A 23,749-nucleotide genomic window follows, 5' to 3' on the forward strand; every position below is an offset into this window, starting at 1 on the left:
ACAGAAAGGGGAGTTACAAAGGCAAAACTGGCTTATATTCAGGGAAGAGATAAGTTCCCATAAGTAAAGGCTCATATATCTCCAAGATGAAGACATAAAGACACATGTATAGTAGTCCTTATACTAAGGCATTCTAAGGCAGATATATCATTTAACTCCTTGCTTTAACTCCATTCTCATCAAGCATGCTTTTGACATTATTTAACTTTCCTTGTAAATGTATGAATGGAGAAAGAATGCAAAGATCATAAAATGAGTGTTTGGTTCACTTAATGCTTGTACTTCCCATCATGTATTTTATACATAAATAAATATGTGAACTTAATTAATCTTGCTTGCTCTGGAAGAAGAATCTCTTTTGACGTGCTATCAAAAAGCAGGCTCATGACCTTGAAGGAATGAGACCTATAAGCCAGAACACACAAATTCACAAAGGGACTGCGACATTGGGAGTGTTAGAGGATCCAGCATCTTTCCCCCTTTTCTTTGCAATAAAATAAGTGAAAAACACAACTTTTCAGATATATGTCAATCGTACAAGAATATACAAAGCTAATGTTAATTTTGCCACAACTCTTAATACCTGCATTTAATGAACATTACCGGATTGAAGAGTCTGGAGAAGTGACTGCCACCAGCCAGCAAGCTGACAGAGGCTACAGTGCTATTTCACTGCTATTTCAAGACAGCTGTAGAGTTGTCAAGGTTTCAGTATCATTTGCTCTTTCATTTCCATTGGCATAATTAGAAATTCCTTGGGAATAAAATAATAGTAATTCCTACCCCCCACCTCGGCCCCCCTGCCGACACACACATCCTTTCCTTCCAAATCAAATAGCAAAGGAAATGCAGAAGACTTACATGGCACTGTGGTTCCAAACCTAGTGGGATTTAACACTATGAACCTGTTTTTCAAGCTTCTTCGGCCCACACCTTGAGCTCCTATCAATACTAACGTCTTTCTCTGGAAGGGAGGCATTTTGGCTACCTCCTCGTATATCTGGATTTCATGACGATCGAATTCTAAATGTAAGGGTAATAGGAAAACATCATATTCAGTTCTGTAAACATCATATTCAGTTCTGTTCAGTGATGTTTTAGCTGTCTTGATAGTGAAGTATCACCTGAACGGTACTGACTTAGCGTAGATTTTTAAAAATAAATTTGGTAAAGTACAATAAATTATTTTGTATTCTGATTTAAACATCTGCTTCCATCCTTTTGCCTTAAAAATCTAACAAAGCTAAAAAAGTGTCCTTGCTTTATCCTTATAAGACAGACTATCCATTAAAACTTGTTTCTTCGCAATTCATCAGTAGAAATAATTAGTTAATATAATCAAATTGCAAATTAGTTTATGTAATCTATTCCACTAAAAAGTGCATATCAAATAGGAAGGATAGCTGTATACCTAGAGTAGCCACTTAACTAAGTTTCATAGAATGAGTACTCCTTCAGTGATATAAATGAATAAATACTGTGTGGCAACTTCTGCAAATATCAGTTTGATTAATAAAATGCATACAGGCAACGTAATAACATTTAAATATTAAGATTCTAAATTTATGTATAAAATAAAACGTTGATCCTAATCATTTTCAGTAGAAACACATTCCAAAATTACAATCAATGGGAAAATGAAAAACTTTCCATTTTGCAAGAAAGCTTTAAGTATATGTATTTAATGAAAAATAAAGCCAAAGAGAATTTGAAATATTATATTACCTATTATTATGGCTATGACTCTCAATCTACAATAATAACACTTCTTCCTTAGGTTATTATCTTAATAGCAACACTTTCTTTGCACAATTTCTCCACAGCAGGTTAAGGGAGAATCTATTTTCCCCTTATTATATTATTATTATTATTATTGCAATATGTCATTACATTATTTTCTTTATAGTGTGCTGTTTAGTTTATTACCAGCATAGAGGAAGCTCTAAAGTCAAGAAAGCACTTTACAATGATCAGTTCTTTTGAGTCTTTGAATCAGAGTCTCTAGAGCCTTCTGATTCAAAGAGCTGCATGTCACTCTTAGCAGCCTCTACAACTGAAAAGAGTAACTGGTGGGTGTCATATTTATCTGTCTTTAAATCTAAAAAATTTAAGAAAGAATCCTATTAGATCAGGCTAAGATTTGTTTGGTCCAGTACTTTTCTCCAAAAGTATCATGGATAATGTTATGGTAGAATATGTTTGCCATTAATCATAACACTTTTAACATAGTCATAAAAAGGGATTTTGTTCTGCAGAAATAACACATAAGTTCCTGTCAAAGTTCTTAAAAAAACAGTTTCAATTGTCACATTGTTCCTTCATTAATACAAGCATAAATCTTAATGAATTCATTTTACTGTAAATTATGCTCATAAAATAAAGCACACTGGTGATAGTACAAGCATGTATATCAGGATTTAAATAATGCCTATATATTACTGCACTGAGTGTCCATATTGCAGTTCCTTGCAATCGGGAACTAATATGAATTCATTCATTTAAAATTATACATTTAGAACATATGCCACACTAATGATAAAGCTAGTTCATAGTTCACTTGGACTTCTCAAAGTATTTAAAACATACCTGCATTTCTGGTTGTGAGATACATCATCTTTTTCTTTTTTTTGCTACTTATTGTTCCACAAAAAGGTCCTGAAGGATGACAAGGCAAATATAACTTAAACAGTATGTTGGAATATATACATTGCCCTGGGGTATTCTACAGGGCTGGGAGAATTATCTTCCCAGGGTTGCATCCTACAGAGCCGAAATGGGCAGGGGTGAGCTGAGCCACTGAATTCTGATATAATACCAGCAGGTGGCAGAAAGGGATCAAAAAGTTTATTTTTGAGAGTGATACAATGAAGCAGATGTTGACTCTAGATATATTTTAAATAAATTCATCTGCTAATTCAGATGAAAGAGGTAAGAAAATGTGGCCACAAAGGGCTACTTGTTACTTATTGTGTCGAGTTCGTCACCTGAATTATCCCAGTCTCTTCTAACAAAGGCCTTTCTCTTCTCTTCCAGGAACTGGCTTGGAATGAGACCAGCACTTCCTCCCTCTTTTACATGGCTAGCCTAGAATCAAATTAATGAATTGTATATATCAGCGACTAAAATTTGAGACAACATTTTAATAAGCAGGACATGCAGTAGTCAGTTAAAAAAAAAAAAGTTTGCTCTTAAGAAACGGACCTTGATATTTAAGTGCATGGCACTGTCAGGATACTGAAAGACCTTAGTACTGAGGAATCAATGGGCATCTAACCAGAGTGCCACCTGGTAGTGAAATTTTAAGACCAAAATACAAAAGCATACAGGATCTTTAAATTACTAATACCTTTTTATTTATAACACTAAACTAGAGGGAATGGAAAGGAATAAATGCTGTTCTCTGTGTTAGCACTTGTTAGGTGTTTGCTATCATATTAATCCTACTACAATGGTATTTCCTGAGGCCAAATCAAAGTGGGGGGCGGGGGGACAGACAGCACTGGGAGAACAGAGTGGAGGGTTTAATTCATGCTGCCAGGAATCTGAATATCCTGAGAGGAAGAATAAGTTTAAAACGGGTAAAACTTCACCTACTTCGCTCATTATTAGAGAAATGCAAATCAAAACTACAATGAGATACCACCTCACACTGTTCAGAATGGCCATCATCAAAAAGTCTACAAACAATAAATGCTGGGGAGGATGTAGAGAAAAGGGAATGCTCTTGCACTGTCGGTGGGAATGTAAATTGATACAGCCACTATGGAAGACGGTATGGAGATTCCTTAAAAACTAGGAATAAAACCACCATATGATCCAGCAATCCCACTCCTAGGCATATAAAGACTCATGTATTCCATTGTTCACTGCAGCACTATTTGCAATAGCTAGAACATGGAAGCAACCTAGATGTCCATCAACAGATGAATGGATAAAGAAGTTGTGGTACATCTACACAATGGAATATTACTCAGTTCCTTTTTATAAGGAACACATTTAAGTCAATTCTAATGAGGTGGATGAACTTAGAACCTATTATACAGAGTGAAGTGAGTCAGAAAGATAAATACCATATTCTAACACATTTATATGGAACTAGAAAAATGGTACTGAAGAATTTATTTACAGGGCAACAGTGGAGAAACATACATAGAGAATAGACTTATGAACATGGGAGAGGGGAGGAGAAGGTGAAACGTATGTAAAGAGTAACAAGAAAACTCACACTACCATATGTAAAATAGATATGGGAATTTGCTGTATGCCTCAGGAAAATGAAACAGGGGCTCTGTGTCGGGCTGGAGCAGTGGGATAGGGAGGGATTTGGGAGGGAGCTTCAAAAGGGAGGGGATATATGTATACTTATGGCTGATTCATGTTGAGGTTTGACAGAAAACAGCAAAATTCTGTAAAGCAATTACTCTTCAATAAAAAATAAATTAATTAAAAAAAAACTTAACTTTTAAACTGAAACCCAAAGTATTTCAAAACAGTGGCTGGAGAACTGGCTACTAGAGATACTGGCTTATCACACAATGTTAGTGACTTTACCCTTACAACTAGAACAGAAAAATCTAGTATTATTTTTAGCAATTAAAATCTTAAAAAATACATTTTGAGTAACAGATGACAAAAATGCAGGAAGAGACAGATTGATAATGCTGACATGGTTAGAAGAAAACTAAGAGATGGCATTCAGAGAGAAGGGGGTAAAAAAGAAACTTGGGAAAGTTCAACAAAGGAAACTGCCCATAGAAAGCAGATATTTTTAGATGAGAGTTCTAAGAAATTCAGTTGAAACCTCTTGAACTCATGGATTCTGTTTATTCATTTCTTAGTTCTCTCACCACACAGTACACTTATACATTATAATGTCTTAATTTGAAGGACATATTAGTAAGATTGTTCTTATTGTTACAATTCATCCCCCCTCAGAAGTCAATATAACTTATTAGAGTTAATTTGAGTTACTAATGAAAGTTTAGTTGCTCAGTGGTATCCGACTCTTAGTGACCCCGTGGACTGTACCCTGCCAGGCTCCTCTGGCCATGGAATTCTCCAGGCAAGAATACTGGAGTGGGCTGCCATTCCCTTCTTCAGGAGATTTTCCCGACCCAGGAACTGAACCTGGGTCTCTTGCATTGCAGTCAGATTCTTTATGGTCTGAGCCACCAGGGAAGCCCTGAGTTTCTAACATCTCAGTTTAATTCAGAGTTCAGCATGGATCCCAGGTCCTTCCCGCTCACACCTTGCTCCTTAATGAGACTCTCTTTTACTGTGACAGTTTAAGGAATTTTAGACTTTGTTTCTCCAGTTCTGGTTGTTAGTCTCTGTAAGCAATTACAAAAACAGACTTATTACTGCTGCTAGAGACTTCTGAAAGCTGTATTAGTGAAAAGGAAAAACAAGAAGACTATCACACACATCTTCTGAAAAATGGAGGGGGAAAAGACAGTGGTAACACATATCCCTTTCTATACACACAGATTTTAATCCAAAACCAAACAACACAGATGATAAAGCAAACCTTCAACTCTCAATAACTGAGGTGGGCAAATAGATTCAAGAATTAAAGAAATTAAATTTTATTTGTCATGAACATACATACAGTGAGAGAAGACAAGAGGAAGACTACTCTACCCACAGTAAAGACTTCTAGTTAAAACAAACACTGAAAAAGGGATGACCTCAGGGGAGTTGTTCCTGCTGAGTGCTATATTTTACTATAATCTTATGTGGAAGAACCGACTGGTCTAGTCTCTAAACCACAGGCTAGTTAATACTGAATTTATTAACAGCTGCTCACAAAGTCCCTCTCAATTTGGTCTTCTGTCCACAAAATTAATAGCCATGAAGCAGGAGCTGTTCATGCAGGGAAAAAAAAATCACTAGAACAAACAATAATACTTTCCTCCTGAATATTCAGATATTGGTCAGATCTAATATTGAAAATAAGAAAGCAGGTGAAGAAATTTTGAGAAGCGTACTAACCTGCCACCAGTTTGGGTCTTCTCTGTTTACAATCTGAAGAATTTCTCCTTTTGAAAACTTCAATCCTGCTTCTTTGCAGGGTATCAGGTTATCATTGTATGGATTATAATCAAAATGACATTTCACAAATACCTAAAACACAGCACAATTAAAAATACTAGAAATGTACCATTTGTCACTGGATTTTGGAAATCTTTTTCAAAGCACTGTGAATTAATTGATAATGTAAATGATAATGTATTTAGTACTTCAGCTAAGGAACTTGTTTTCCTTAAATATAAAGTTATTAGAACATTAATAATTTGGTATCAGAAAACAAAACAGGAAATAAACATTAGTATTACATTAAATTTTTGTTTCTATCTTTAACTTCTAATCTTAACAGTTTAACAACTGTTTTCTTCCACCTTTCTTGCTTTCTCACTTTCTCCCAATCTTTTCAGATGATTGTCCAACCAACAGTGCATAATTTTTATGTAAGTAAATGACACTTTCTAATTAACATCCTGAACTAATATATGCAGTTAGGTCATATGTTTCAGATATAGTAGGAATGACTTTTTGAAAGGTTCCTAAAGCCAAAATTAAACAATAAAGGTTCATGTTGAAATCAGACCTGAAATATAGTCAGTAACCTTTTTTTAAAAAAACAAACTTTCATCCCTGGTAATAACATATATTTTTAGTCACATAGATTCACACTGGCCAAAAGTTGTGAGGAAAATAGTTTTCTGGAATTATCCTGCTTTGATGTAAAAGATCAGCATCAAATTAATACTAAGACAAATACTAAAAAAGCCTTGAAGCTATTTCCAATTTAAATTCATGTAACTATGGAAATTTCTTTTAAATCTGTTTTATTAATAAAACTATGTCAATTAGCATGGTAGTTATGATCTCCAATATCCAAAATATTTAGTTTATTTAATTTTGAATTCTAGTTAGGTTAAAAGCATTTTCAGTATTCAATGGCAAGTTCAGACCAATTACTTTCTTACTACAGACCTTTTCCAGGCATATTTATAGAAATTTAAATTTTATCTTCTAGAAAACTGACTAAGCATTAATCAGCAGGTAAACTAACAAGCAGGAAAGCACATAATTAGTCAAAATAATGATGTTACTTTCCTATGTTTATCAATACTTGTATAAATATAACCAAACAGGATATTCAAATAGCACAAGTAGATCATTACATTATTAGTGTAGTAAAATGTAATGTGACAGATGCATATTAAAATAATTTAAAAATAATTAAATTTGAAACATGACAAAATTTTAGTTATTTACAATTAGATGATTTTTATAGAAAGCATTCAGAATATTCTCAATAACTTTTGAAAGGCTAAATATTAATGCTTAAAAAAAATCAGTAAACCAGTAATTTTTTTCCTGATACGCAATTTTAGAAATATCTACAAAGCAAGCATACAAACAGTATTATGATCGCTAAAATGTGATAATTGGCTAACTTGACAATGGCATGCAGCTCAGTGGTTTGGCAATGGATAAAAACCAAAATGATTAAATGTAATTAGGTAAATTTAGTTGGCTAATAAGACAGAAACACAGAGTACCACAAAATGTCCTGGAATGACACCATACCTGACGGACGTGTGCGGGATGCCTCTCCATATTGGTGCAACTCTAAAAATATATTTTTCATTGCATAAATAAAGCCAGACTTTAAATTGATAATAAATTAAATAAATATAGACAAACTACTGGCCCATTTTCATTTCATTCACTTGGTAAAGCAACTACTTCCCTAATTAAATGTCCAAAGGGTATAATACCTGAAAATTATAAATGATAGAAGCAAAAGTTAGCAGAGATGAGGTAAAGATAAAGGAGGGATATGTAAAAGTTGTAAAAAAAAAAAAAAAAATACTTGGATACTCCTTATTTCTCATAAAAGCTGTACTGGATCAATAGTAAGAGAATCCTATCATCTAACCGTGAATGTGTCTATTGGTCTTACCTGCGGGTCAGAATATACTTGTAACAAAAGGCTTACACTTTCTCAGTTACCCCAAATTTCAAATATTCACTTCCCTACTCCCATCAAAAGGTGCTGGAAATATCATCATTTGTGAAACAAACCACATCTCTCAAATGTAAATGATTTCTAGAAGAAACAATTCTCATTTTTCTCATTAACCAAATAAGCTTTGGGACATTACTCTTATGCTTCAAATACTCAGATTATATTAGTTTTACTCTGACCTTTGAAAATTTGTCTGAAAAATCAATTAACCCCAACCTTTGATCTAAACATTTTGCAATGGCCTTTAAATCATAGAGATTTGACTAGATTTTGTACAATTATATTTTATTAAGCACACTTAAAAATGTTTCACTAATAAGCTATGGATGTTAACTGTTTATTGGTTAAGAAGTGACTAAACACAATCTGCTAAAATATTTCAATCTCATATTCTAATCACTAACAGAACTAAGTGATCAACAATCTAAAGGAGTTGGAATCGAAAAAAGAAAGTGGCTTTTAAACCAGGAAGCAATGTTAACCTCACTCAGAGTATAAATACAAATTAAAACTATATTATAGTAACATTTTCCTCCCATCACATTAGCAGGGATCCAAATATCTGACAACATTCTGTAGATAGGAAAATGCCAACTGACCCACAGTCCTAACAGGTGGGTGGAAAAGTTGATTTAATCCCTTGAGAGGCCAATTTAGCAATCAACAGCTATCAAAATTACAAAAAATCTCTGACCTAGTAATCCATCTCTGGGAATGTACTCAACAGCAGTGTTAACTCAGATATATGCAAAATGACTTACATAGAAAACTATTAACTACTGATTATTTCTTAATCACAAGTGATTGGAAGCAATCTAATTGTTTAACAATAGGAAGTGAGGACTAGACTGGTAGTGGATTAGGAGAGAGATTTCAACGGAATACGTATTCTTACTTCTTGACTCTTAGAACCTTCTAAATGAAAACTAAGTTCTTATGGTAATGAAAGTAAAGATAAAATAACACCCCTTCTGACTAAAATGAGGTAACAAGGACCCATTCTCTAACCTGAGAAAACTAAAATATAGGACAAAATATATGAAATGTTTGTCAAGACATCAGACTACAAAGACAGTGATCCTAAAAAAAAATGGAAACAAACAAGATGAACTTTACCACTGCCCAAACTAACTGCAGAGAAAAAGTTTCCAGGTGTAATGCAGGAAGGGAGACTCTAGGTAGAAGCCTGACGGTCTCCACCTTGAGGAGATGAGCTGAGTGACCAGGGCTATCAAAGTGGCCACAGTGCACAGAAAAGAGCAACAGTAAGGAAAGATTGCCCAGAGAAAGAACTTGAGAACTGCAGAGGACTCCTTCTAGGTTCAGCTGAATACTAATCAGGTAATCAGATCAGTCGCTCAGTTGTGTCCGACAACTGCGACCCCATGAATCGCAGCACGCCAGGCCTCCCTGTCCATCACCAACTCCCGGAGTTCACTCAGACTCACGTCCATCGAGTCAGTGTTGCCATCCAGCCATCTCATCCTCTGTCGTCCCCTTCTCCTCTTGCCCCCAATCCCTCCCAGCATCAGTCTTTTCCAATGAGTCAACCCTTAGCATGAGGTGGCCAAAGAACTGGAGTTTCAGCTTTAGCATCATTCCTTCCAAAGAAATCCCAGGGCTGATCTCCTTCAGAATGGACTGGTTGGATCTCCTTGCAGTCCAAGGCACTCTCAAGAGTCTTCTCCAACACCACAGTTCAAAAGCATCAATTCTTCAGTGCTCAGCCTTCTTCACAGTCCAACTCTCACATCCATACATGACCACAGGAAAAACCATAGCCTTGACTAGACGGACTTTTGTTGGCAAAATGTCTCTGCTTTTTAATATGCTATCTAGGTTGGTCATAACTTTCCTTCCAAGGAGTAAGCGTCTTTTAATTTCATGGCTGCAGTCACCATCTACAATGATTTTGGAGCCCAGAAAAATAAAGTCTGACACTGTTTCCACTGTTTCCCCATCTATTTCCCATGAAGTGGTGGGACCAGATGCCATGATCTTCGTTTTCTGAATGTTGAGCTTTAAGCCAACTTTTTCACTCTCCACTTTCACCAAGAGGCTTTTGAGTTCCTCCTCACTTTCTGCCATAAGGGTGGTGTCATCTGCATATCTGAGGTTATTGATATTTCTCCCAGCAATCTTGATTCCAGCTTGTCTTTCTTCCAATCCAGCATTTCTCATGATGTACTCTGCATATAAGTTAAATAAACAGGGTGACAATATACAGCCTTGACGTACTCCTTTTCCTATTTGGAACCAGTCTGTTGTTCCATGTCCAGTTCTAACTGTTGCTTCCTGACCTGCATACAAATTTCTCATGAGATAGATCAGGTGGTCTGGTATTCCCATCTCTTTCAGAATTTTCCACAGTTTATTGTGATCCACACAGTCAAAGGTTTTGGCATAGTCAATAAAGCAGAAATAGATGTTTTTCTGGAACTCTCTTGCTTTTTCCATGATCCAGCGGATGTTGGCAAGTTGATCTCTGGTTCCTCTGCCTTTTCTAAAACCAGCTTGAACATCAGGAAGTTCATAGTTCATATATTGCTGAAGCCTGGCTTGGAGAATTTTGAGCATTACTTTACCAGCGTGTGAGATGAGTGCAATTGTGTGGTAGTTTGGGCATTCTTTGGCATTGCCTTTCTTTGGGATTGGAATGAAAACTGACCTTTTCCAGTCCTGTGGCCACTGTTGAGTTTTCCAAATTTGCTGGCATATTGAGTGCAGCACTTTCACAGCATCATCTTTCAGGATTTGGAATAGCTCAACTGGAATTCTATCACCTCCACTAGCTTTGTTCGTAGTGATGCTTTCTAAGGCCCACTTGACTTCACATTTCAGGATGTCTGCCTCTAGGTCAGTGATCACACCATCGTGATTATCTGGGTCGTGAAGATCTTTTTTGTACAGTTCTTCTGTGTATTCTTGCCATCTCTTCTTAATATCTTCTGCTTCTGTTAGGTCCATACCATTTCTGTCCTTTATCGAGCCCATCTTTGCATGAAATGTTCCTTTGGTATCTCTGATTTTCTTGAAGAGATCTCTAGTCTTTCCCATTTTGTTGTTTTCCTCTATTTCTTTGCACTGATCACTGAAGAAGGCTTTCTTATCTCTTCTTGCTATTCTTTGGAACTCTGCATTCAGATATTTATATCTTTCCTTTTCTCCTTTGCTTTTTGCTTCTCTTCTTTTCACAGCTATTTGTAAGGCCTCCCCAGACAGCCATTTTGCTTTTTGGCATTTCTTTTTCTTAGGGATGGTCTTGATCCTTGTCTCCTGTACAGTGTCACGAACCTCATTCCATAGTTCACCAGGCACTCTATCTATCAGATCTAGGTCCTTAAATCTATTTCTCACTTCCACTGTATAATCATAAGGGATTTGATTTAGGTCATACCTGAATGGTCTAGTGGTTTTCCCTACTTTCTTCAATTTAAGTCTGAATTTGGCAATAAGGAGTTCATGGTCTGAGCCACAGTCAGCTCCTGGTCTTGTTTTTGCTGACTGTATAGAGCTTCTCCATCTTTGGCTGCAAAGAATATAATCAATCTGATTTCGGTGTTGACCATCTGGTGATGTCCATGTGTAGAGTCTTCTCTTGTGTTGTTGGAAGAGGGTGTTTGTTATGACCAGTGCATTTGTTTTGGCAAAACTCTATTAGTCTTTGCCCTGCTTCATTTCATATTCCAAGGCCAAATTTGCCTGTTACTCCAGGTGTGTAAAGAGCAGCATTAATGGGCAAAGATATCAGAAGATCATGTAACATCAAACAGTTTCTGCTATCACCATTGTGAGTGAAAAAGCTTCATAATTCATGCCTGCAATGCAGGAGACCTGGGTTTGATCCTTGGGTCAGGAAGATCCCCTGGAGAGGGAAATGGCAACCCATTCTAGTACTCTTGCCTGGAAAATCCCATGGACAGAGAAGCCTGGTAGACTATAGTCCATGGGATCTCAAAGAGTCGGACACAACTAGTGATTTTACTTTCACTTTCTTTCAGTATTCAAGAGAGTTTTGCCCTAGACTTAGTCTTTTCTTTTGTTTGTTTTTTTTGTTGTTGTTGTTTTTTTTTGTGAGTTAAGATCTTTTATTACCTATGACGGTGCTATTCATTACAATAGTCATTCACCTAACAAAGCTTATAAAACAGAATCTGAAAGTGTCTGACTGCTCCCTTATAACTATTCTAGAACAAAGCTTGAGAATATTTCTAAGCTTAAAAAAAAATCCAGTACTCAATAAGATAAAATTCAGTTCTGGCAGCCAATCAAAAATAACCAGGCATGCAAATAAGCAGGAAAATACAATCTAAAATATGAAGAAAAATAAACCAGTGAAAAGTGACACAGAAATGACAAATAGAACTGAATTAGTAGGCAAGGACATTAAAATAGTTATTTTTAACTTTACATATTGTAGCATATGTTCAAGAAGCTAGAGGAAGGATTCGACATGTTAGGTAGAAACATGGCATATATAAAGAAAAAAAGATTCAGTTCAAATTTCTAGAGATGAAAACAAAAATATCTGAGATGAAAGGTATACCAAATATGATTAACAGCAGATTAGACATCTTAGGGGAAAAAAGAATAATAAATGTGAAGACATTGCAATAGAAACTGTCCAACATGAAAAAGTGGGAGAGAACAAGACTGAATAAATGAAGAGAGTATCAGTGAGCTATGGGACAATTTCAAGGAGCCCAACATGAATAACTCATATATCACCAAAGGGCAGGAGAAATTGAGGAACAGAAACAATATTTGAAGTAGAAACAATCAAAACAATGTCCAAATCTAATGAAACAAACAGTTTTTCAACAAACAGAGCTGGAAAAATTGGATACCCAGATGCAAAAACAGAAACAGGAAATCCAAACCAATTCTTTGATGCATATCTTATCCCTTATACAAAAATTCAGAGAAAATGGATCATAGAACAAGATGCGAGTATACAACGAAAAGTGAAAATCTTTATAAACTTGTGTTGTACAAACATTTTTTTTTACACAGAAAAAAAGCATGATTCATTAAAAAAAGGACAAATTAGACTTCATCAAAATCAAGAACATCTGCCTTCATATTATACTGCTAAGAGAATGAAGACAAGCTTTCTCACTAGGAAAAAGTCTTTGTAAATCATAATTCCAATAAAGTACTTGTATCAAAACATAAAGAACTCTCAAAACTAAACAAATGGAAAACAACAACTCAATAAAAAAATGGGTGAAGATTTGAAGACATTAAAGTTGTCATAACCATGGCAAATAAGCATGTGAAAAGATGCTCAATATTAGCAATCATGAGGAAAACGCAAATTAAAATCACCATAAGACACCATCCACCCTTATAAGAATGGCTAAAATTATAAAGACTGACCATACCAAATGTTGGTGAAGATGTGCAGTAATTGCAACTTTCATGTAATGTTGGTGAAAATGTAAACTGGTACAACCACTTTTGAAAACAGTTTGGCCATTTCTTTAAAAGTTCAACATACAACATATCAAATGACCCAATACTTCAAGTCTTAGGTATTTACTCAAGGGACTTACATGTAAATGTTTAGCATCTTTATTTATAATAGCCCCAAACTAGAAACAACAGAAATGTTCACTAGCCAGTTAGTGGATAAATCCAACTGTGGTACAGCCATGTAATGGAATATCACTTGTCAATAAGAAGGAATCAACTACTGATACACATGAAAACATGGTTAAATCTCTTAAATAATTATGCTGAAAGAAAGAAATCAGTTTTTTTTTTTTTTTTACAAAAAAGCAAAATCAAAGGATTCATGTTGTATGAACCCATTTATATAAAAATACAGAAAATATAAACTAATTTATAGTGACAGAAGAGCAGTACTTGCCTGGCATGAAGGTTGGGATAAGGAGCAGGCAGGAAGGATTACAGTGAACCCAGGAAAACTTCTAGGGGTGACAGAAATGTTCACTATATCTCGATTGTATTGACGGTTTCATGGGTACATAACAGATATGTCCACATTCATTAATTATATACTATGTATGTAAGTGTATGCTATTTCTATGAACGTTACCTCAAAGATATTTTGAAAATGTAAAAATAAAAAGTCAAAGTACTGACAAAATAAAATACTGTACAGAAATATACTGTGCCTGTGCAAATGGTAACAGTTAGAAGAAGAGAAATCAAATGTGACAGGCTAGAGAAACATCTCCACCATGACCTTGTCATAAATCAGAAAGAGGCTGGTAATTCATTTGGGAATGTGTTGGTTGAACATGGTACAAGTGCTGTGCACACACTCTCAGCCTCAAACCATAGTTTCAGGTCCACCTGAGTCTGCATATAAGTAACAGTATATAAGTATAGTAAGTGACAAGGTAGTGAACCCAATGATCAGAGTTGCTAAGAAGTTCTCTAAGATAATAACAGATATGCTATTTTTCCAAAGATTTTCAAAGTGCATGAATTCCACCTACTCAAATGCACACATACAAATAACATATTTTGAGATCAACAAGGAAACTATACATTTGGTTTAAAAAGCTCTGAGAGGCAATTCATACTCCTATACGGTAAATAACCATATGTGGGTCACATTGTTACTATAAACAAATAAATAAACCTACGCTGATCTGACTCATACTAATAATTCTTAATTTACACTACACTTGAGTCATTGGTCCATGCAAGGTCTGCTTTTGTTTTTTAATTTTGTTAGTTTTAATAATGTAATAAACAGTCATGAGCTTACCACATAAAACAGAAGCTAGAAACCTACACGGTCCTCCTGCCCACATTCCATTTCCTTGCACTGCCCTGGCTTCCCCCAAAGCAAAGGTAACCCTCATCCTGAATCTTGTGTTCACAAATTCTTTGCTTTCCTTTTTTGTAAGTTTTATTAAACCTATATATAATCTGCAAAAATATACAGCTATTTAAAACTTTTAAAAGATAGTATTATGCTCTATGCATGTGCTCTTTGGGGAACTGACATGCTTATCAACATGTTTCCAGCTATACACATATTGCTCTAAAAACTTATGCGTCTTAGTATGTGGAAACTTTCAACCTTGATAATGCTAAACCTTTTGCCCTCCCAAAGTGGTTATACCAATTTACACTGGCACCAGCAATGTAGAAGATAGAGTCCAGTTTCACATCTACATTTTTTTGCAACTGAATGGTATAAAATGGTATCTCACATTGTGATTTTAAATATCTCTTCGCATGTTTACTGACCATGTATCCCCTTTACTTGATTAGTGTCAGATCAGTGCACAGACAGTAAATGGGAACACATTTTCACGTATTATCCCTATGAATTAACACTTTCACTGAATAGTCTTTTTCTCACTGAAAGACATATCAGCTCTGTGAGATATCACAGCAACGTATATGTGTAGATCTCTTTCTGAACTCTCTCTTCTGCTGCTCATTTTGTCTAATCCTATGCCAATACCACATATCTTAATTCCTACACATTAATAATAAGTCCCTATTTCTGCTTTTCTGCCTCAACTGTCTTAGTTATGCATCTTATATACCATGAAAAATCTTATTGAAATTTTCATTGGAATTTAACTGAATCTACAAGTCAATTTGAGGAAAGTTGATATCTTCATAATACTGTTTTCTTGTCCATGAACATGATATATCTATTTAGATCTTAATTTTTTTGTGCATGGAGGTGAATATTTTTATTAGGTTATTTCTAGACATAAGTGTGATATTCTCTATTATAAATGATGTCTTAGTTACATTTATAGATGTCTGCTGATGGCATATAGAAATGAAACTGACTTTTGTTCTTCTTTCCAAATCTTCTGCTTTCATAATTATTTCTGTCTTCTCGTGCTTACGGAATTTTCCATAAAATATTGAACATCAGATCAGATCAGTCGCTCCGACTCTTTGCGACCCCATGAATCGCAGCACGCCAGGCCTCCCTTTCCATCACCAACTCCCGGAGTTCACTCAGACTCATGTCCATCGAGCTAGTGATGCCATCCAGCCATCTCATCCTCTGTCGTCCCCTTCTCCTCTTGCCCCCAATCCCTCCCAGCATCAGAGTCTTTTCCAATGAGTCAACTCTTTGCATGAGGTGGCCAAAGTACTGGAGTTTCAGCTTTAGCATCATTCCTGCCAAAGAAATCCTAGGGCTGATCTCCTTCAGAATGGACTGGTTGGATCTCCTTGCAGTCCAAGGCACTCTCAAGAGTCTTCTCCAACACCACAGTTCAAAAGCATCAATTCTTCGGCACTCAGCCTTATTCACAGTCCAACTCTCACATCCATACATGACCACAGGAAAAAACATAGCCTTGACTAGATGAATCTTTGTTAGCATAGTAATGTCTCTGCTTTTTAACATGCTATCTAGGTTGGTCATAACTTTCCTTCCAAGGAGTAAGCGTCTTTTAATTTCATGGCTGCAGTCACCATCTGTAGTGATTTTGGATCCCAGAAAAATTAAGTCTGACACTGTTTCCACTGTTTCCCCATCTATTTCCCATGAAGTGGTGGGACCGGATGCCATGATCTTCGTTTTCTGAATGTTGAGCTTTAAGCCAACTTTTTCACTCTCCACTTTCACTTTCATCAAGAGGCTTTTGAGTTCCTCTTCACTTTCTGCCATAAGGGTGGTGTCATCTGCGTATCTGAGGTTATTGATATTTCTCCTGCCAATCTTGATTCCAGCTTGTGTTTCTTCCAGTCCAGCGTTTCTCATGATGTACTCTGCATATAAGTTAAATAAACAGGGTGACAATATACAGCCTTGACGAACTCCTTTTCCTATTTGGAACCAGTCTGTTGTTCCATGTCCAGTTCTAACTGTTGCTTCCTGACCTGCATACAAATTTCTCAAGAGATAGATCAGGTGGTCTGGTATTCCCATCTCTTTCAGAATTTTCCACAGTTTATTGTGATCCACACAGTCAAAGGCTTTGGCATAGTCAATAAAGCAGAAATAGATGTTTTTCTGGAACTCTCTTGCTTTTTCTATAATTCAGTGGATGTTGGCAATTTGATCTCTGGTTCCTCTGCCTTTTCTAAAACCAGCTTGAACATAAATGGTATTAATGAACATCCTTCTCTAGTTCTTAATTTTTTTTAACTAGGCAATGACATTATTAACCCTTGTTTTAAACTTTATGTTCTGGCTTCTTTGGCTCAATTAACTGCAAACAATTGTGTACAAACAAAAATTTAAAAAGCAGCAGTGCCCAAGAGCCTCAGAACTTAAAATACTACAGGTTTCTATATTTAACTACATGCTAAACAAAATTTTTTAGGAGTCAACATTCTTGAAGTTTCTTTTCTTTCTTTTTTTAAAGAAGTTCTGTTTGCCTCACTGTTGGAAGCCTCATCAAAATTCTGAACAAGATCACTCTCCTTCCCAATAGGAAGTGGGGCTTTCCACCCAGCTTCTGCCAGGATTCTGAAAGCTTGTTGACACCAAGCTGGTCTAAGATTTGGGTGGCTTTTCTGTCAGGAGCTTTGTCTCAGCACAGCTGGTAATGGACTGCTGCCAGAAATGTCCGAGCATCAGGACTGTTAAAATGAATCATCACTTACTGGTGTGCAAATATACTTACCTCTTTAAAATCAGAAATAATGTTTATTCTGAATTTTTTTAAAGAGAACTGAAGATTTTTTTTATCATCTGTTACAACAGATATTTGTTATATCATCTGAGGGTGGTTCCTTTTTACCAATGCACAAGTATGCCTGAAGTTTGGCAGGTTTCTCTTTATGGTGGGTTTTTTCCATCTTGGAGTGGAAATGGGACTTCACATGGGCCCTGGGCTTGGCACTCAAGTAGTCTCAGGAAGACCAGCTTAAAGTCCTGTTCCTGATTTTTAAAGAGAAATGCTTCTAACAGTCAACTATTGAGAATAATGTTTGTTTTAGTTTAAAAAAAAAAAAAGATTAAGGAGGTTCTTTCCTGTTCCCAATTTACTAATCCTAAAAGGCTGTGGTACATATACACAATTGAATATTACTCAGCCATTAAAAAGAATACATTTGAATCAGTTCTAATGAGGTGGATGAAACTGGAGCCTATTATACAGAGTGAAGTAAGCCAGAAAGAAAAACACCAATACAGTATACTAACGCACATATATGGAATTTAGAAAGATGGTAACGATAACCCTGTATGCGAGACAGCAAAAGAGACACAGATGTATAGAACAGTCTTTTGGACTCTGTGGGAGAGGGCGAAGGTGGGAGGATATGGGAGAATGGCATTGAAACATGTAAAATATCATATGTGAAACAAATCGCCAGTCCAGGTTTGATGCATGATACAGGGTGCTCGGGGCTGGTGCACTGGGATGATCCAGAGGGATGGGATGGGGAGGGAGGTGGGACGGGGGTTCAGGATGGAGAACACGTGTACACTCATGGCAGATTCAAATCAATGTATGGCAAAACCAATACAATATTGTAAAGTAAAATAAATAATTAAAAAATCATGAACAGGAACTGAATTACATTGAATTTTCTACTGATATTTTTCTTCTTTAATCTGTTAATTTGTTTGGTTACATATATGAACTTTCTAACATGAAACCATCCTAGCTTGGACACATTATATTATTTTTTTTTATATATCATTAAATTTCATTTGCTAATACATTGTTGAGAATTCTTACATGTACATCCTTGAATGAAATAAAACAAATTTCTTCTCATATTTTTGTTATGTGGCTCATAATGGCCTTAAAGAGAGAATTCCCATTAATTTGGCCTTAAATAAAGAAATGGAATTTTAAAGTCTTTGGAAACCTACATACATGTAAGCTGGAGAACTTCAGAATTAGCTGCAATTTCTAACCCCTCCTGGTCTTCAAATTTAAAAATATAGATTCTGTGGTTTCATGAAAGATTTTGGATTTTTAATAAGCACCTCAAATGCTATTGATAAAGATGATCCATTGACCATGCTTTGAAAGACACAACCCTGGTATGAAGACCTCCTGGCTTCCATCTGCTCTCACGGCAGTTAAGAAATAGAGTTGGTGGAGTTTCCAGTTAGTGAACGAGTGGTAGAACTGGAGAGGCTAAAAGCCCTTGCTTTCCATTAGTGTTACTCTTATAAGAGGAACACAGTGCACCCAGGACAGTCCTATTCTAGTATAATTAGTAATTATTCCCCCTTTCGCTTTAAAAATGTCCCAATTGGGTGTGTTTTATCTCTCCTGTTGGAAGTTTTCATGTTAGTCCCTTCTTTTTTTATGGTAAGACAGGTCTGAGACTGGCTCAGGCTTGGATGGAAGATTAGACCTTCCCCATTTCAATGCCTTCTCCCAGTTCTGAAGGCTAAATAAAAAGCAGATTTTGTCTTGTGCCTTCAGAGAACAATGTATGTCTAAGACAGGGCTAAAGATCCTTGCATTTCACATCATTCAGACCATTCACCAGGTGCAGATTCTACAAAGGGATTTGAGCCAAAGCCCTAGCTACTGATATTACAAAAAATTTTCCATAAAAGTCCATTATAGTCATGGTGAGCTGATAGGAATTCTGAAGTTTGAACCACAGGGGGTTAAAAAAAAAAAAGTCTAACTATCACAACTAATGTATAATTTTAAAAAAATAAATAAATCTTAACTCCTACTTTTCCAATCTACTTAGGTGCCAATTGAGGAATAAAGCTAGTCTGAGGGACACTAGCTATTTAAAATGTCTAATTTCTAATGCCATTTCTCTTATGATTCTTTTCCTTGAAAAGACAAGGTCTCTATCCTTTATTTAAACAAACGTTCACAACAAGCCTGTATATTTTCAGAAATCCAATTTACATGCTAAAAATTCATAACTGACTATTCTTACTCTCCCAAAGAACAATATAAAGCAGGTATTCAACATAGGTTATTTCTAAGACTTTTATACTATACTAGTCTTTTCAATTATCATATTAACAATATTAAAATAAGTATAGTGGCAGCATCTTATGTAAAAGACCTGCAGTTTTACTCATACTTGGAACAAATTTCTGGAAAACCTAAATAATTAAATGCATCTAAAATACTGATAAATATTTCCTATATCTACATTATCTGGATTTGAAAACCCTCCCAAGTTTCAACGTACTTATCTAAAGTGTCAACTGTTCCTTTGCAATTATCTCATCACTTTTTCCTTCTTTACCATTTCTTTGGAATTACACCACCACCTCATTACCACCATCAAAACAATAGCAGCAGCTATGGGCTGGCATGCAGGATGTGACAGGTGCTGCTGAATTAACTTATTTGATCCTTACAGTAATCTTTTGAGAAAAGAAATACTCCTAACTATACAGATGAGAAAACAAACACAGAGAGGATAAGTTAGTAAGTGGTGGCACAGTTATTTGAAACAAAGCAGTCATCACAGCCTTTCCTAAGAATTGCCTTTCACAAATTACCTCACACTTTCAAAAATCTGCTTCCTGGCTACACAATCTCATCTCTCTTCTTTTTAAAATTCACTAAACATAATGAGGTTAGTGACCACTGTCATGAAAACACTGCCAGGCTTAATAATCTGTTTTACCTAAAAATCAGTTACAAAACATAGAGCAAATGGTAAAACCAGGTGTTCAAGATTCTTTTCAATTTGGACCCATCCTCTCTTTCTGTCCTCATTCTCTGTTTAGCCCATCACTGGAACACCAAGGTAAAGGTGATCAGGACTACATGCTTATTTTCCTCGCAGGGCTTGGAACATGACATGTGTCAAAACTATTTGCTAGTTAATGACAAAAAGTCTTTAAGGTTTTTCTCCTATTAGCTGTAGGTTACTGAAATGCTAGGGTCCAAAAATCACTGCACAAGGTGAGTTTAAGCCAAAAAGTTGGCTTAACACTCAACATTTGAAAAACTAAGATCATGGCGTCTGGTCCCATCACTTCATGGCAAATAGATGGGGAAACAATGGAAACAGTGAGACTTTATTTTATGGGGCTCCAAAATCACTGCAGATGGTGATTGCAACCATGAAATTAAAAGAGGCTTGCTCCTTGGAAGAAAAGCTATACCAATCTAGATAGCTAATTTAAAAAGCAGAGACATTACTTTGCAAACAAGGTCCATCTAGTCAAAGCTATGGTTTTTCCAGTAGTCATGTACGGATGTGAGAGTTGGACTATAAAGAAAGCTGAGTGCTGAAGAATTGATGCTTTTGAACTGTGGTGTTGGAGAAGACTCTTCAGAGTCCCTTGGACTGCAAGGAGATCCAACCAGTCCATCCTAAAGGAAATCAGTCCTGAATATTCATTGGAAGGACTGATACTGAAGGTGAAACTCCGAATACTTTGGCCACTTGATATGAAAAACTGACTCATTTGAAAAGACCCTGATGCTGGGAAAGATTGAAGACATGAGGAGAAAGAAGACAGAGGATGAGACGGTGGGACGGCATCACAGACTCAATGGACATGAGTTTGAGCATGCTCCAGGAGTTGGTGATGGACAGGGAGGTCTGGAGTGCTGCAGTCCATGGGGTCACAGAGTCAGACGACACAACTGATGACTGAATTGAACGGAGGGTTCATGGTATTCACACAGAGATTTCTTAAGTAAATTCCTTTTGAATAGTAAGATAATATTGTTTAAAAATACCAACAATTCACCCATGACAAAATAAGGCACTTTAGAACAATTAAACCAGGCAGTTTTTTCTCTTCACTTTAGCAAAAAAGTAGCAACTGGTGGTTACATCCAACAGTGTGATTTAAAAAAAAAAGGATTCTTAGTATTAGCATGAATTTTATTACTAACCTGTTGAGGAATAATGGTATCTCTATAGCTTGGTAAAATTTTCAGGGTGACACTTCCACTAATATTTTTCAGTAATTCTTGTAATTCCTTTGGGTTGTTTCCAACTTCATGGCCATTGACTTCTTTAATGATATCTCCCACATGAAGCAGACCCTGACGGTCTATCATCCCTCCATGGAGGATTCGGGCGATTACCAGATCATTATTTTCAACCCTAAATGTTACACCCTGAAGAAAATAAGGAATGGAATTACTGATTTTTGGTTGTTAGGAATAAATTGTAAATATTCCCGACTATGTATATATAAGAAAATAATTCTAAAAATAAGTGAGTAAATCATTCCTACTTTTCCCATGTTCACTTGTAACTCAATACTCCAATCTCATTAAACCATGTACAATTGTGACAACATACACCATCCCTTAAAAAAGGGGCTTCCACGGCAAGAGTAACCTTGAAAATTAAACATATCTTAGGCTGCATTCCACAAGATATGAGGAAGCTCAAAGGAGCAAGCAATGTATTTGTGCATTCTGATGGCCTTGCTCCTGGTGTTTTCTCACTTCACTGTTCTCATAGTCAGAGCCCCGAAATGCCATGTTAGCATGAAACTGTAAACATTTACTTACAGAGTCCTACCAATGATTTCAATTTTTAATAACAAGGTTCTTCTGCATTTTGCTACTATATATAATTAGTAAGCAACCTCAATTCATTTCTTCAAAGGGTATAGGAAAAAAAGTTATCCTCTGAAATTTTTTCTACTCATAGGCAAACTTCTTCTCTCCTCTATTTCAGTTTAATTTTGGTTTAATTCTGCATGCTAAATCAAGTTGAGAGTATCACCTGTGTATTTTATACACAAGCCAAAAAAGACTGATGAAACAAACATGAGTAAAGTTTTCATAAAGATAAAAATTATGAAAGAAAAAAATGAGATAGAGTAGTGACTCAGTCACGAGTATGTAAGATTTCAGCTTTAAGAAGGCACCGACTGATCAACTCACCAGTGGTTCCCCAGCCCTTTTGTGAATACCAAGAATACGAATGGCATCTACTGGTAATAACTGATTATTGATAGAAGAATTATTCATTTCCGGGCTTGATGGAGGTGACTCGTAACACTTTGATGCCACAATATCATGGGCCTCCAAGAGTGACTAGAAGGATTCAAAACAGCCTGTGGTTATTGATTACAGATGGAATAAGTTATTAAAAGTAGCAGCTCATTATCCCAATAGAGTACTAAAAATTTCCAAGGCATTAATTGGTAATTTTTAGTCATTTCATGAAAATAGTATAAAAGACTGAAGAAAAATTACAAAGAAAAAACTCACAAATTCATATATTAAGGATTATTCCTATAAATTATGGAAGCTACTTAAATCACTAATCTAGGCTGCTTAGTTTTTACCCTATACACTCTTCTTAGGCAATATTACCCATTCCTGTGACTTGAACCACTACTGAGAACTCCCTTGATCCAGATCTCTCTCATTAGCTTCAGACTCATATATTAAAAATCTGCCCACAACTGGCCAAGAGTCATGATAATTTGAAAAATCAAAACAAAACATAGGATTATATACAACCGAAACATAATGAATTAATGAAAACTCCGTAAGTCCACAATGCTACTTAAAAAACAGGACTGAAAAAAATCTCATTTGTTACCATTTGAGATTGCCCTTTTAAACAATTCTTTACTGTTAAAATTGGCAAAGGGAAGAAGTTGGCATTTCCCTAACTTTTCAGTTGGAAATGCACTGTAGGTTAACTAAACAGCTCAGCTGATGAGGAAAAACTCTATATAAGAAGACCAGCTAAGAATGGGAAAATTTGAAAAATGTCATTTTGCAACCTCTAATGAAAATATTGAGTCAGGCAAGGATTATTAATTTGAACTCATCAGTAACTACATGGTTGAAAGGAAACAGCATTTGTATAATG

General features: G+C 35.8%; 2 protein-coding genes across 13 annotated transcripts in view; one reads left to right on the forward strand and one right to left on the reverse strand.

The window, feature by feature from the left end:
* GSDME (gasdermin E) overlaps nucleotides 1-4,328 on the forward strand; it is a 99,803-nt gene extending 95,475 nt beyond the window's left edge. Inside the window, exon 11 of the mRNA XM_061414342.1 lies at nucleotides 3,034-4,328. The gene's annotated coding sequence lies outside the window, so the exon portion shown is untranslated. The remainder of the gene's footprint in view (nucleotides 1-3,033) is intronic.
* The window catches only part of PALS2 (protein associated with LIN7 2, MAGUK p55 family member), a 165,054-nt gene that overhangs the window by 21,501 nt on the left and 119,804 nt on the right, over nucleotides 1-23,749 (reverse strand). For 10 of the 12 annotated variants that reach the window (XM_061414339.1, XM_061414335.1, XM_061414336.1 and 7 more), the window contains 7 exons: nucleotides 22,807-22,959; nucleotides 21,799-22,026; nucleotides 7,597-7,638; nucleotides 5,992-6,123; nucleotides 2,985-3,084; nucleotides 2,587-2,655; nucleotides 862-1,023 (listed from right to left, as the gene is read on the reverse strand). In XM_061414339.1, the coding sequence (XP_061270323.1) occupies nucleotides 862-1,023; nucleotides 2,587-2,655; nucleotides 2,985-3,084; nucleotides 5,992-6,123; nucleotides 7,597-7,638; nucleotides 21,799-22,026; nucleotides 22,807-22,959 (886 nt within the window). The remainder of the gene's footprint in view (nucleotides 1-861; nucleotides 1,024-2,586; nucleotides 2,656-2,984; nucleotides 3,085-5,991; nucleotides 6,124-7,596; nucleotides 7,639-21,798; nucleotides 22,027-22,806; nucleotides 22,960-23,749) is intronic. The other 2 variants (XM_061414331.1, XM_061414330.1) reach the window with 1 other exon arrangement.

This window comes from Bos javanicus, chromosome 4 (assembly GCF_032452875.1).
Source record: "Bos javanicus breed banteng chromosome 4, ARS-OSU_banteng_1.0, whole genome shotgun sequence".
In the NCBI taxonomy this organism is placed as follows: domain Eukaryota; kingdom Metazoa; phylum Chordata; class Mammalia; order Artiodactyla; family Bovidae; genus Bos; species Bos javanicus.